General features: G+C 39.9%; 1 protein-coding gene across 1 annotated transcript in view; it reads right to left on the bottom strand.

Moving 5' to 3' along the window:
• Positions 1 to 14380, bottom strand: part of ncor2 (nuclear receptor corepressor 2) — a 299537-nt gene that overhangs the window by 40875 nt on the left and 244282 nt on the right. The window contains 7 exon segments of the mRNA XM_051921547.1: positions 527 to 672; positions 6946 to 7094; positions 8900 to 9003; positions 9775 to 9876; positions 9996 to 10101; positions 10432 to 10589; positions 10838 to 11005. Of these exon segments, the coding sequence (XP_051777507.1) occupies positions 527 to 672; positions 6946 to 7094; positions 8900 to 9003; positions 9775 to 9876; positions 9996 to 10101; positions 10432 to 10589; positions 10838 to 11005 (933 nt within the window).

The raw sequence follows: 14380 nt of genomic DNA, 5'->3' as shown, positions 1-14380 counted from the left end.
CAAGTGAGACCACTAAAATGAAACATCAAGATGTCACTTGAGCAGTATGTGCTTCTTCATCAGCAATAATTGACTTCTTATTAAGAAACTGAGTAGGAACAAAAACCTGCAGCCACCGCGGCTCTCCAGGACTGACATTGCCCACCCCTGGTCTAGAAAGTTCTGAGGAAGACCAGAAATAAACTCCCAAAAACCTAAATGTAAATGTGGAAGAAACTGATTAAGAGAAGATGATGAGCTACCAGATTCGGTGCAATCTGCCATCAAAACACCTTCTTCAGTTCATTATTCCCCGAGGTTTGGTATTTTTCTTTGACAGGTGGTAAATGCCATGTTTGAGATGCAGGAGATGGGATGTGGATGGAATGCGGCCCACATGTCGTATTACCAAAGACGTAACAATGGGAGGAAGGAGATGATGAAAAGAAATCTGCACAAATTAGAACCACTCCCATGTTTCATGGATTCTTGGAACAATTAGAAGAGGATTACATAAGAAATAAAAAGAATGGACAGAGCTTCACACCTTCACAGTTTGCCGAGGGAGAGTCCCTCATTGATACACCTCTAGTTGTAGCCCCCTCCATCATGTCAAAGGAGCGCTTAACTCCGAGAACTTCAGTGGGGACGCCTGCTCCACGGCTCTCTTCTTTGGAGCTCTGGCCCGCTCCAGGAAAAACAAAGAGAAGGCCATGATGAGTATGGGGCAGCTCTTCATTTCACCTTTTCTAAAAAATCTAATTTCTAAGTCCTCTGTGAGAAAGTCCTAAACAATTTCACTTTAAAAAAATTGTATTTGATCAAAAGTAGCTAAGCCCTAATGGTGTAAAACTCTCAACAGGATTGACATTACCCTTCCATCGTTTTTAGTTTTATTCTTCTTTAATAGAATCATACTGAAGATTCTCTAAAACTGAAATGTGAGAAATGATGACAGGATTTATGGGAAGGCTGTTTGATAAACTTAAAAGTTAATGTCATAATGGGAAAAATCCTTTATGTGGACCTGTATAGAGATACAGACAATATCTGGGTACCTACTGAACCAATACCAGTTCCTGTTATCAACAGACAGACAGATGTACTTTAAAGATGGCAAACAAATTGGATTTAATGAGAAATTAGTCCACTGTGTGACTAAGGAGCTTTGTAGAAAGAGACCAAATTAGGCGATGAAAAAATGTCATTATTTGGTGGCAAATTAAATGAGTTTGTGTCTCTGCCCAGGCATTAAAAAATTAATTCAAATGAAGCAAACAAAGAGCAGTTCAAAAGCAGAGGTCTCAAATTGGCTATTCAATGGCTCAGAAGGCAGAGAACTTTACAAATTCACCGCCTTAGAGGCTAATTAAGCCACCAAAAGAAAGTACACATTACCTTTTTATTTCTTTTTCCAGCTGCAGGCGGCTCCCCTCCTCAGTATAAATAACACTGGGGATTTATAGCTCTAGGCGACACTCGTACATTCTGAGCTAAAATCTTCATACTTCTCTGAGGAGGGTCCAACTGCAGACTGCAAATGTAATTTGCCATCTGGGGTGTGATCCTGCTGAAGTGAACACTGTGTTCCCATGTTTGCTAATTTTCAACAATAAGGATCACGTAAGCTGCCTCTTAACAAAACCAGACATGTTCTGGCTGTAAGGGGTCATTTTAACCTCTTTAGAAGAGGTGATGCAGGCCATAAAAAATGGACCAGTTGAAAGGTCTTTTCCTCAAAATTATAATTGTTCTTCATTTAATGCATTTTCAGTGATTAGACTTAACAGGTGTTGGCATAAAACCTACAAAGCACTGCCACACTCCCTGTACCACCGATGGGCTCAGGCAAGGGCAGAAGGTGAGCTGCATGTGCTGCCGGAGCTTTTGTGAGTGTGAGAAACAATAAAGTACATCAAATCTGCAGCATTCTCACACAATAAATTCATTACAAATAAAAATACTAGCACAAGTCTGCCTTCCACATGAGGACTCTTTCTAAAGGCAGTAAACGTATGAATCAAACATCTGACACTACTCATACACAAATTACTAGTGTCCCATAATCCACACGTCAAGTCATCCAGTTGTATGCTCATAATGCCCCAAATGTTAAATAAACGACTTTGTCTTGAATGGTGATAGAAAATGCTCAGTAATGATCAAGCATGTCATTAAATTTATACTCATCTCGGTGAAACACAACTGGAATGCCTCAGGATTATTTAGCGTCTGGCTGCGAAAACTGCTTGTTGAAGTATCTCAAGGTTTGCACCAGTTTGAGGCATATTCTCTTCCTGATTATGTTCTAACTTGCTTTTAATTTTATCTTTTAGTTGTATACTATGTATGTATATGTATGCAGAGGGTACAGACCTATAAATACCTGGGAATGCAGCTGGATGATAAATTGGACTGGACTGCCAATACTGATTCTCTGTGCAAGAGAGGACAGAGCTGACTATACTTCCTTAGAAGACTAGCGTCCTTCAACATTTGCAATAAGATGCTGCAGATGTTCTACCAGACGGTTGTGGCGAGCGCCCTCTTCTACGCGGTGGTGTGCTGGGGAGGCAGCATTAAAAAGGACGCCTCACGCCTGGACAAACTGGTGAGGAAGGCAGGCTCTATTGTAGGCATGGAGCTGGACAGTTTGACATCTGTGGCAGAGCGACGGGCGCTGAGCAGGTTCCTGTCAATCATGGAGAATCCACTGCATCCACTGAACAGGATCATCTCCAGACAGAGGAGCAGCTTTAGCGACAGACTGCTGTCACCGTCCTGCTCCACTGACAGACTGAGGAGATCGTTCCTCCACCACACTATGCGACTCTTCAATTCCACCCGGGGGGGTAAACGTTAACATTATTCAAAGTTATTGTCTGTTATACCAGCATTGTTATCAATCTTTAATTTAATATTGTTTTTTGTATCAGTATGCTGCTGCTGGAGTATGTGACTTTCCCCTTGGGATTAATAAAGTATCTATCTATCTATCTATCTATCTATCTATCTATCTATCTATCTATCTATCTATCTATCTATCTATCTATCTATCTATCTATCTATCTATCTATCTATCTATCTATCTATCTATCTATCTATCTATTGTATGTCTCAGTGAACTGGACACTTTCGGTATCACGTAAAATACAATGTTAGCCAATGAACCAGCCGTTACTGGGCTTGACTCGTGACCGGTGAATCTGGGATGTCAGGTCTTCAACAAAAATACACGGCCACACCTGAACATATTCTGATTTAGTTCACGAGGGCATTTTCTATTTTAGTAAAAATTAATATGAGGATGTTAAGAGCATACACAGTGAATGGCATGATGTGACATAAGTAACATGAGGTGTTTTCATAGACAGTTTATTGCTCTCCAAAACTGGTCACCACAGACTTCTGTATTATTAGCAATTCTCCATTCTGCATGAAAATGTAAAACATCTGTTTCAGCCATCACTATAAATCACATGGGGTATGTAATAAATAAAAAGAAGTACCATTTTTGGGTGAAGTATTCCTTTAAAAGTTGTTCACACCTTGGGTGCTAATATAAATGAAGACCATGAGATGACACGAAAAGAGAAAGGCAAACCCTCGAGCAGAGCAGAAAGGGTAGGCACCTAATACAGGTCTTCAAAATTTTCAAAAGGCAACCAAAAAATGAGATCAAGCTGAATTCTTTCAACTAAACAGTGACTCACAAAGTCGAGGACACCAGTGCAAATTAAAGGGAAATCCACGAAGGAAGCATTCCTTTTACAAAAAGAGTTATGGAACATGGAGTTGAAGAAACTCTTGACATCCTTCATGAGTTTGCTTGAGATAGGGGACAGATAAGTGATTAGTTAAACAAACCTGAGACAAATGGACCAAACGTTCCCCTCTCGTCTATCAAATTTCTTATGTTCAAAAGTGAAAGCAATGACAAGAGGGCTCAGCAAAATGTGTGGCAAAATAGTATACTGCATGTGTCTTCATTAACAAACAAACTAATGAAAATGTTCATTTTGGTTTTTGCTAATGCCACATAAATAACTGATGTTCAATTATGGCTTAATTAAAGACTGGTGAGCTAAATAGCCCAGTGGCTTGTGGTCCTTGTTTTACGAAATGAAAAGAAATGCTAAGAAGGAAAATGGGAGCCTGTTCTCAAAACCAAAGTACTGGATGTGCTTTACTGTTGTCTGCATGCGTTTCATCAGATTTTCTCTACGGAACAACTAAGCAATTTTAATTATTAGCTACATAAAGAGAGTAAAACAAATACACAGATTGGCAGTTCAACAACAGATAAAACAAGTCAAACAAGTCCCAGCTGCTCCCATTGTTTCACATAGTCTCGAGATGTTTTGCTCGTCCGAGAATTCCCTAAAATCCAGCCACACTACGTTACCAGAGAAAAACTTAACAAAACAGCTTTTGCTTCTATTAAAAAGAGAAAAAAAAAATCACAGTGAGACACAAGCAATGCAAATAAAAACGAGAGACTAAAACAATCAGAATGTCTGCAAGTCTTTACCGTTCCTCTACTTTTAGAGGTGAAAAACAACAAGCCGAGGAGACAGCTTTGCCTCTGCCTAAGCTACCCACCACGTCATCTGATCTACTGCCTAGATTCTGGTGTAGAACTAAGGGACGCAACAGTATAAATCGCAAAAGTGGGTTTGGAATTTGACGTACAGCAATGCTTGTCTAGCAAAAAGCAAGAAATAAGCATACATACAATACTGTCAAATAAATGCTCACACATTAAGAAATATGTTACACTGATGTTAAATGCCCAAAAAATCCATTTCTGATTTGTCGCAAAGAAACAGAAACAGAAATCCAAACCGATCACACGGCCTGGCTATTTAAAAACCAATTCCAGCCATGATGGCCACTTTGCCTGGCATTAGACACTCTAAGATGATCAGCTTTATTTACAACTCACTGCAGACTGCGATGAGACAGGCACAGCACGACTTTGCAGCAAAATGTCAAATCCAGCCAGCAAACAACCGCATATTTCAGATTTTTGGAACGTTTCAAGAGTTTTTTTTTCCGTTTCATTTTTTTGATCTCCCATCGGCCGCAAACATAAATTATTAGTAGTGTACAGTGGAAAATGGTTTAGGAAAATGGGAACCTTTTCCTTTGCAAAATGTATGTGACAGAGACAAAGTATGCTGACAGGCCTCATTTCCATTTCCTTGCTGACTTTTGTGGTCTGTTCCCTGCTCCTCAGGAGGCCCAGTAGTTTTCACTGACATCTTCGAGCCTCTGCTTCCCTAAGGTCATTATTAGCAATTTGCAATTCAGCAGGCAGTACAGCCCTCTTTTTACCTTACAGTACTCATTAATGCCTTGTAATTTATTGCAAGCCATCCTATAATTCCCACAAAAAGTAAATCTAGTGCAGGCAAAAGAGCCTTTTAGCTAATCTAAGTATCCCTGAACTTTGCAATGGTGTTCAATGCAACTGGAGCAGCTGTTCATATTGTACTTCGTGTTTTATTCACTGCAGTTCTGAAGACTATAACTGCAGCTTGATGCTAACATCTCCCTCTCATTCGCTTCTCTTGATGTCCTGCTACATCACACTGTATGGGTAGAAACTAGGGATGCACCGATACCGAAACGGGTATCTGGTATCGGCCTCGATACCACATTTTCTAAAGTACTCGTACTCGTTAAAAGTCCCCCGATACCGGGGACAGATACCACGGTCTGAGAAATGTCTATGTTTGAGCGGCGTGTAAGGGGTTAATCACAGGAGCCGAGTGCCCGCCCCCAGACCCCGGCTGCAGCTCAGAGCGGGGAGAAGGCGAGGTGAGACATGTCAGCCGTGTGGAACTATTTCAAAGTGAATGAAGACGACAAAACAAAGGCGGACTGCAAATTGTGCTCAGCGAAATTGTCCAGAGGAGGCTCAAAAGGTAGCGCATTTAACACAAGTAATTTAATCAAGCACCTAAAATCCCAACACGACAACGAGTACAAAGTACGCTTCTAAACCAACACAACCCACGCTGCAGCAAACTCTTGCAAGACAAGAGAAAATGTCCAGAGACAATCCACGTGCTGTGAAAATAACACAGGCAATTATCGAGTACATTGCATTGAGTGACCAGCCACTCTCGGAGGTAGAAAATGTGGGATTCCTGCGTCTCCTCCATATTCTGGAGCCCAGATATGATGTCCCAAGCCGCCGCTACATGACTGATACGGAGCTGCCTAAACTACACGACTCCGTGAAAAAACATATCCACAGCCTACTGCAAGCCTCCTCTGCGTTTAGTTTCACCACGGATATTTGGACAAGCAGTGTTAGCCCCGTGTCGCTAATTAGCCTAACCTCCCAGTGGATAGACGAGAGTTTCTTGTTTTTTTTGTTAAATTATATGACTAAAGCTGTTACCTGTAAATTTAAATCATGTTTTTATTAAGTACTCGGTATCGGCAAGTACTCGGTATCAGCGAGTACTGAAATGCAAGTACTCGTACTCGTTTTCCAAAAAAGTGGTATCGGTGCATCCCTAGTAGAAACGGCATTACCTTTTTGTCCAACTCCAGCCATACCTTTACCACAGTGCACTAGAGACCAACCAGAGAGAAGACGGCCACCTAGTCAGCCCAAGACCACCTTACTTTGACCATTCTAGCAGTTTTATTTTCACAGATATTTGCATCATTTTGAGCTGTATCTATTCTCTATTGTCTCTGATATTTAAGAACATTAAAATTCCATATATAATTATATCTGTAAATTATTTAATTTAGAAAATGTCTCCAGTACATCTGTCAGCACAGTGAAGAGAGGTACGCACAAATGGACTGAATTTTCTCCCTTACATAAAAAAAGACTTCATACTCTAAAATATTCTTGCACCATTTGGTTGTAAAATAAAAACCAAGACAAGGTGCTACCATGATCAGGACTGCTGGCAGAGCCTGGCTGCTCTCTACATACCATCGTAAGACAGAATGTGGCCACTCTTGCCTTCGTAGATGACATGTCCTTTACTCATCGCATCCTCCCTTCCACGGTCTCCTCTGCCTGGGCTTTCCTCGGCCATTATTCGTGTAATCGTACCCTTATAAAGATCTTCTGCTGGAGTCCCCTAAAAAGCAAAAGGACCACATTTACTTTGAAATGTTTTTATACCCTCCTCTTCATCCTAAACTGCTCCGTATTTGAATTATAATCCAAGTAACACACTGTTATTTCTGATTTTACAGTAATCATAACATTCAAAACATATATTGCATGAATTCAACACCAAAAAATCATTAAAACCTGGCATTTAGTATTCAATAACAAACAAATTAAGGTAATTATTTCCTTCATCAAGCAATACTCGATACCCCAGAATGGCAGCGTGAAAACAGGATGTTAGGCATTTTTGCAAATTTATTAAATGTAGTGATACCACACCAAACCTCAGCCAAACATTAAATTTTAATAATACGGAAACTGGTACATGAGTATTCCGCGTATTCAGACAAATTCTGTGCCAGTTTTAATACAAGACCAAAAAGAAAGAACGATAACAGTGAAGAGAGCTTGTGCTCATCACCTCAGGAACTGCTGCTCTGAAATGCTCCCAGTAAATGTGGCTGACATCTGCCGTTGATTGTCGGTGTCCACAAACAGGGATACCAGAAACTAAAGCAAATGCATCTGAGATGCCGGTTGTGTTGGCAAGGAAATTCACTAAGCTGGTACATCCAAAAAAACGAAATAAATAAATAAAAATATTTGCAAGGCGCAGTAATAGTGAATGCGTTCTGTGGTGATGCCACAAACCTTCTTCATGTCAGCGTCAAATGCGCTGAAATGAACTTGTCTTTTCTGCACTTGAAATCTTTTTGAATACCATTGCTGCTTTTCAACAACAGGGTAAAGCTGCTTCGAGTACTTTGTATTTTTATTATTTGAAAAACTAGTTAAAATTAGAGCCTAATGGGAATGACGCCATACCCACCATTTTGTTACCATGGAAACGAGGATCTAATTGAGAGGTGATGTCTTCTAAGTGTTTAAAGTGCTCCATCATGTTAATGCAGCTAACCATGCGCGATAGCAGTCGCTCCTTCTCCTTGAATCAACCGACAAGAATACAGCGACTAAGCACAACATGTTTACAAGCATTTTTTCCCATTTAAACAGTTTCTCCTGGACATTTTCTTGATCATACAAAAAATTACAATTATTAAGTGCTCCATCAGAAAATGTAGCTTATTAGCTTGGTCCTACATGCTTCTTTCCACAAACAAATAACGTTTATCTATAATTTAGCTTGGGATAGATAAATTAAATGCTTAAAGACAAAGATGCGTCTCCTCCACAAATTTGACCATTTGACTGACTTCATGATAATCCGTTTCTGGGAAACCAGTCTCCTAAAGTGAAGCTCAAGTCCATTGTTGCTTTTAGGTTATTTCATAAGTAACCCATTATTGTCCAGACCAGGCATCTCACCAACTTCTAGTCTGTGATTTAACACGCTGCAGCTTTAATGTGTCTGTAATGAAGACAAATCAGCTTACAAAACACAAGTGTGAATTCTAGTTCAGAATTTCTATAGCGCAATATAAGGAGAAACTGGATTATTAAAAGTTTTATTTTTTTTTTACCCTTGTGAAATGCATTAAAAAAGAGTGTCAACCGAGATAGCAAAGAAGCTGACATAAGTGACCAATAAGCAAATCTAAAAATATATTTATGAAAGTCTGGTGGGGTATTCTGGATAAATTTCTGTCTACTATACCCATGTATCTAGTCAATACGTAAGTATCTGCACTGGCCACAGTCACACTCAGAGATGATTCAGTGATATGGATGCCCGATTTAGCCTCTTATTTCTCACCAAATTGATAATCAGTTGTTCAGTTTGAAGTGATATCTGTCATTGATGTTTATTACCTGAGTGATGGAGCCTCTGTATGAACATGGATTGTCTTGAACAACTCGGATGCCAGGGATACCTTTAGTAATGCTACCTCCCTGCACAGCAGAGATTGAGGATCCTGCAACAACAGGAGAAAACAAAATGCTGCAAATCATGACATAACAATAATTAAAAAATAAAACTGCTCACAATCCTAGGCAGAATGGCCCACTGGCTAGAGCATTATGGTTACCAGTTCAGGACTAACCACTGTAATGTAGAAATAGTCAGTTGAAATCTAACTGAGCCCAACACACTGAACAATAGACCATAATGCTGCTGGCTCAGTACCCACCACAGACGTGTTGTGTTATTCATGGCTTTAAATGTATTTTCTTAACAGTACTAAATCTTTCTTGTTGTGTAGTGGATTGCAATACTCTCAACTGAAAGGATCTATGCAAAATAAAAGTAATTTTTTAGACTGTGAATGACAAGATTTCAGGTTTACACATACTCAGTGAGTGACTGAGACAAGTCACTTTACCTTCCTGATCCAAATATATAAATATAAAAAGACAGTACTATGGTAATAAATAATCTATAGCAGTGTGAGGGAAACAAAGACATAGAAAACACTGACATGAAGAGGCCAAAGCTAAAGCAATAAATGCACGTACTAACTAGATTTCATGACCAGCGTTAACCATGCATTGCCCTCTGACCTTCTGTTTTAAAAGTGTAGACTTTAAAGGGACCACAGCAGCAAAGTAAGTCTGGGCCCTACACTTGCTGTTTGGATATTGGGTTAGTTTATATGTACTCTCATTATTTTAAATGAAGACTTTTTCTTTTTAATACTTGACAAATGCTAAACCATTTTAACATGGGGCTACTTCATGTGACTTACCCCTGGTGTTGTCATGAGCAGACCCTTGCATGGCCAGATTTTCTGGCTGATTTGCTTGACTATGGGGGGAAAGCTGCTCCTGTTTTACTATAGGGAAAGGCACTGGAAAACAAATAAATAAAAGAAATGTCCTTAAGATGAATTCAGTCCAGACCAAAGAAATCTCATGCCACTCAGCTGTAAAAAAAATAATGAGTGTTGTAGGGATAAAGAAGGCTTACCCATTTTCTTGGGATCCATCCAATGCAATCCCATTGTAACTGAGCCCATGGGAACTTTCCTGTTTTCCGATCCATACTGTGAAGTGTGAGACTGTACTGGGGTACCCTTAATGAACAATGAAGATGGGAAATGTGAGAAGGGTCTGAGCATGAAGAGAACACTGCTAACAAAATACTGTAGCTTGGTTTACCAATGCAATGCTACTAATCTTCTAAATTAAGCTGCATACAAAGTACTGTTCGTCACCTAAATTGTGAAGAGAAGCTTTGCTTCACATTAAATTTGCAGGGCTTTCTTTTTATACATAACAGATGTAACACCAGGAGATAGCTAGTAGAACACAGAGTTTAAAAACAAAGCCTCCATCAGTTCTTAGTAAATGACAGAAAAGCATCCATCAGCCTGGTAATGCATATTTGGTGTTTTTATTAGTACCTGTGTGATGGAGCCTCCAGGTCTTTCTGGGCCTCCAGAGAACTTAGATGAGGATATCAGAGGTGGAGGGTCTGGGATGTGTAGAGGCCGTACTGCTGCCAGTCGACTGTTCTCCTGCTGGAGGTTAACTGCCATGTGATGGGCTGATGGTTGAAACACTGCGCCCAAAGGGAGAAACAAGCAAAAAAAGACAATGCTGCCAATAAATGTTCACAGTATGACCATCAAACTCCTGAACTGCTAACAATCAACATATCATTCTTTGGAAAAATCGAAAAAAAAAACCCACTTCACATAATTTGAGACAAATTAATAATGGTCCTTGCTCGCACTGCTAGTTTTGACAAAGGAATACATCTACACTGAAACATAAATATTTCAGTTCTTACAATTGTTTCAAGCTCACCTGAACTGCAGTGCAGAATGTGCTGTTCTGAAGGACACAGTTTGGCCATGTCCCGTGCAGAGGGCTGGTATAGTGACAGTAATGGCCTGGACAGATTTGCAGGTCTTAAATCTTCCTCTCCATTTTGCTTCTTGCTTTCTGATATCGGCGAGTAGGACACTGGCTTGTCTGTTGCACAAAATAAATTGAAACACTGTAAACGTAAGCAGGACAGACCTCAGTCATGGTGTTTCTCACCCATTTTCAACATTCGCTTGCCAGCACCAACTGACTTCCAGCCATATCAAACTGTCCTGCAGGGAACACAGCTGAAAGCCTTACACACTGTGTACACATCAAGCTGTATATTCACTGTGACGTCATTACCTGATGGCTATTCAACAAAGATTAGTTATGGCTGCATTTCACTCACATACGGTTATATACGGCTTTTTGTGATTCACATTGCAGTGATGCGCCTTTTGAAATAATAAAAGACGTAAACAGGTTGTTTGGTATGCAGGCATTTTTGTTTTTTCATTCCTTATGGCATTTCAGTTATGTATCACATGTTCTCAAATACCCTAAGCATTAGCCAGCTGGGTACTGCTACACTTGAATCGCATCATGTTGTAAATGTTTAACAAAAAAAAAAGAGAAAAGAAAAGCAGACTGATGATTTAGATACTGCTCTTAAATTAAAGCATAAAGAGGGTCTTACAGGACCACGACAAAACTCAGTCAGGAAGATCATTTACTTCCAAGACAAAAGGAAAACATTATAAAGTGGGTTTGAAATACAGTAAACAGTCATGATTTAAGAAGCTGGTGAAAAACAGCCTTGAGGACTACTTCTGAACGGTCATGGTGGTGCAGTATGATTTCAGGCATTTTGATGCTTCAAGTGTTTTCTCCTGGATACAATGAGCCAGGACAGAATAAACGCAGGAGTGTGCTTTCTTTAAGAAAAACAAACCTGACTCAGCACCTCAACAGCCGGTTAAAGTAACTTGAATAAAAGCAACGGCATCGAAAGCAAAAAGAGTTTTCTATTTATCATAGTTAACACATCAGGGTCAGAGTCAAAAGCGAGGGTACACACCATCTGAACAGCGATAAGTTTCTGCCCTGTGTGGAGGGCCAGTCCACTGCAGGTCCCGTTGAACTGATTTTGAATAATCAATCAACCTGACATGTGTGTTTCAGAAATATGGAGAAGAATCCGAGGACCTGGAGAAGAGCCCCCACATCACTAAGCAACCGTGTCACCCCATTTCTCATATTGATTGTGCTCTGATCCAACGTATATTTAGATGAAAGGTGTTTTATAGCCCGTCCATCTCCTCTTTGGCTTGTTACTCACATGAACAAATACAATCGGAAAACTGAAAAAATGTTAAAGCGACGGCCTAAGGATGGAGAACCAAAGAATGTGCTCAGGACAGGACAGGATGTGAACACACAGAAAATTCACAGCCATTTGTATTTCGATATCTTTACAGGAATGCAAACCCCATTACACAAAATTCAAGCCTTAAATCTTTTTTTTTCTTCAAGTAATGGAAATGCTGATTCTAATGGATCATTTAAATGGGAGGAGAAAAAAAAAAACAAATATATAGATGCCCACTTTAAGTTGGTCATGACCCAGAGCCCCCCACAAGTTAAAACCAGTGTTAACAGACAGATAAATAACAAAAGAGGGGCAAGTGTTGCTCCTCCTCAAAGCCTGACAGTAAGAATTCTGAGGGTGAGCTCATTTAAACGCTAGTCCAAAGTATTTTAAAATGTGGCTTAGTTTTAGTCGGAGTCACACACGTGCGACTAGTGAGCATTCTCAGGGCTGATAAATGGCTATAAGCCCACCCCGAGACGAGAGGGGGTGCTATTATTTACAACTTCTCCTTTTTCATCTAGAGACCAGAAGCCCCCTGTGGTCACTTCCATCTCCTCAGTTAATTCATTTTGGAGACCATGTGATCATCAACTCTTCCTGTATTCAATGGTCTAACTGATGGACTTGCAGTCACAAAGACGTCTTCTAAAACACACAGCCAGTGTGGTGTAGTGGTTAAGGCTTTGGACTTCACAACCTTAGGTAGGGGGATCACATCCCACTACGGACACTGTGTGACAATGAGCAAGTCACTTGATCTGCCTGTGGTCCAACTGGGACACCAAAAGAAATGGAATAACCAATTGTATCATAAATGTTGTAAGTCACCTTGGATAAAGGCCTCAGCCAAGAAAGTAAATGTAAAACTATGTGAACATTGTTAAAGCTGATCCTTTGTTTTGTCAACACAATGTACAGGGAATTACCGACTGGCACCCTAACTCTTTATCTTTGTTATTATATCAGACAAAAGGAATGTGTCATCGGTGACATTAATTTACTCAAATGTTTCCCAAGACCTGCTTCATCCACTGAATGCACAGAATCTAACAATGCTAGTTCAATAATTAGCATCAAGCACAATTAGTCTTTATTGTCCATATTTATTGATTTGACAGGGAATTCAAAGCCACAAAACACTGGAGGAGGACAGCTGGCCAAGGTCTCTAGGACTGTGACCATCTCTGACTTTGTCTGTTCTAACTGACAACGGACCCTTAGAGATGCTGCTGAGTTTTTGTTTTTTCTGTCCTTTGTTGTCGACTGGCCATAGCTCAATAATGAAATTAATGGGCTGATATAGTTGGTTTCAATTTATATTAACCCGTTTCAAAAAACTTTGTTTTCCTGTGTGTTTAAACACATTTGTGTTTCGGTCTGTACAAATTCTTCATTTAGTAATTTTTAACATTTAAACTTGCCTGATGCTCAGAAGCTGAACTGATAACACATCTTCAGTTTTTCAAGTACTACCTTAGTTTGCCTAAAAGCAGAATTTACAATTCATCTTAGAGATTTAAAGATGGAAATGGAACAGGGCAGCCCCAGTGCCATGACTTTGACTTATTCCTCCAGAATAATTAATATATTATGCCATCAAGTTGAGCTGGGCAGTAAGCTAACCAAGGACAATCCATTGGGGGTTTTCTTCCCTACTGCGCTGCCTTGAAAAACCATATGTTGTACTGATAAAAATCTGTGAGTTTATATATTATGTACATAAACACACACACAGCATATGTGCATACTGATGTAGATGTGTATGAATATGCTGCATTTGTTGCCTTTAACAATATACTTTTTATGCCATATTTGAATCAAGGTCACATTGTATTTGTAAAGGTGTAGAGGGCATGAAGCTTATGACATATTGTTCACTTAACACTAGAATTACCAGAGCCTACAAAAAAACTCGTCGATCTGGCCCACCTTAAATCCGTTCGCACCTCTCCGTCAGCGTCTTTTGTCGTGTAAATGTGCCGATAAAGACAAGCAGCCTGCTATTCCATCCCCCCAGAGCCGCAGAACGTGCACAATGTTCTCCCAGCTCATGCCTTGATTGATTATCTGGGAGTGAAGTGCTGGAGTTTTAGAGTGGAAATAATAGATTGTTATTTGGAACACATGCATTTCATGTGTGTTCCGTTTCTACAATAATCTGTGTAAAC

The sequence above is a fragment of the Erpetoichthys calabaricus genome, chromosome 18 (genome assembly GCF_900747795.2).
Source record: "Erpetoichthys calabaricus chromosome 18, fErpCal1.3, whole genome shotgun sequence".
NCBI classification, from domain to species: domain Eukaryota; kingdom Metazoa; phylum Chordata; class Cladistia; order Polypteriformes; family Polypteridae; genus Erpetoichthys; species Erpetoichthys calabaricus.
The sequence above is the reverse complement of the archived record's forward strand: the minus strand, read 5'-3'. Positions and strand labels throughout refer to the sequence as shown.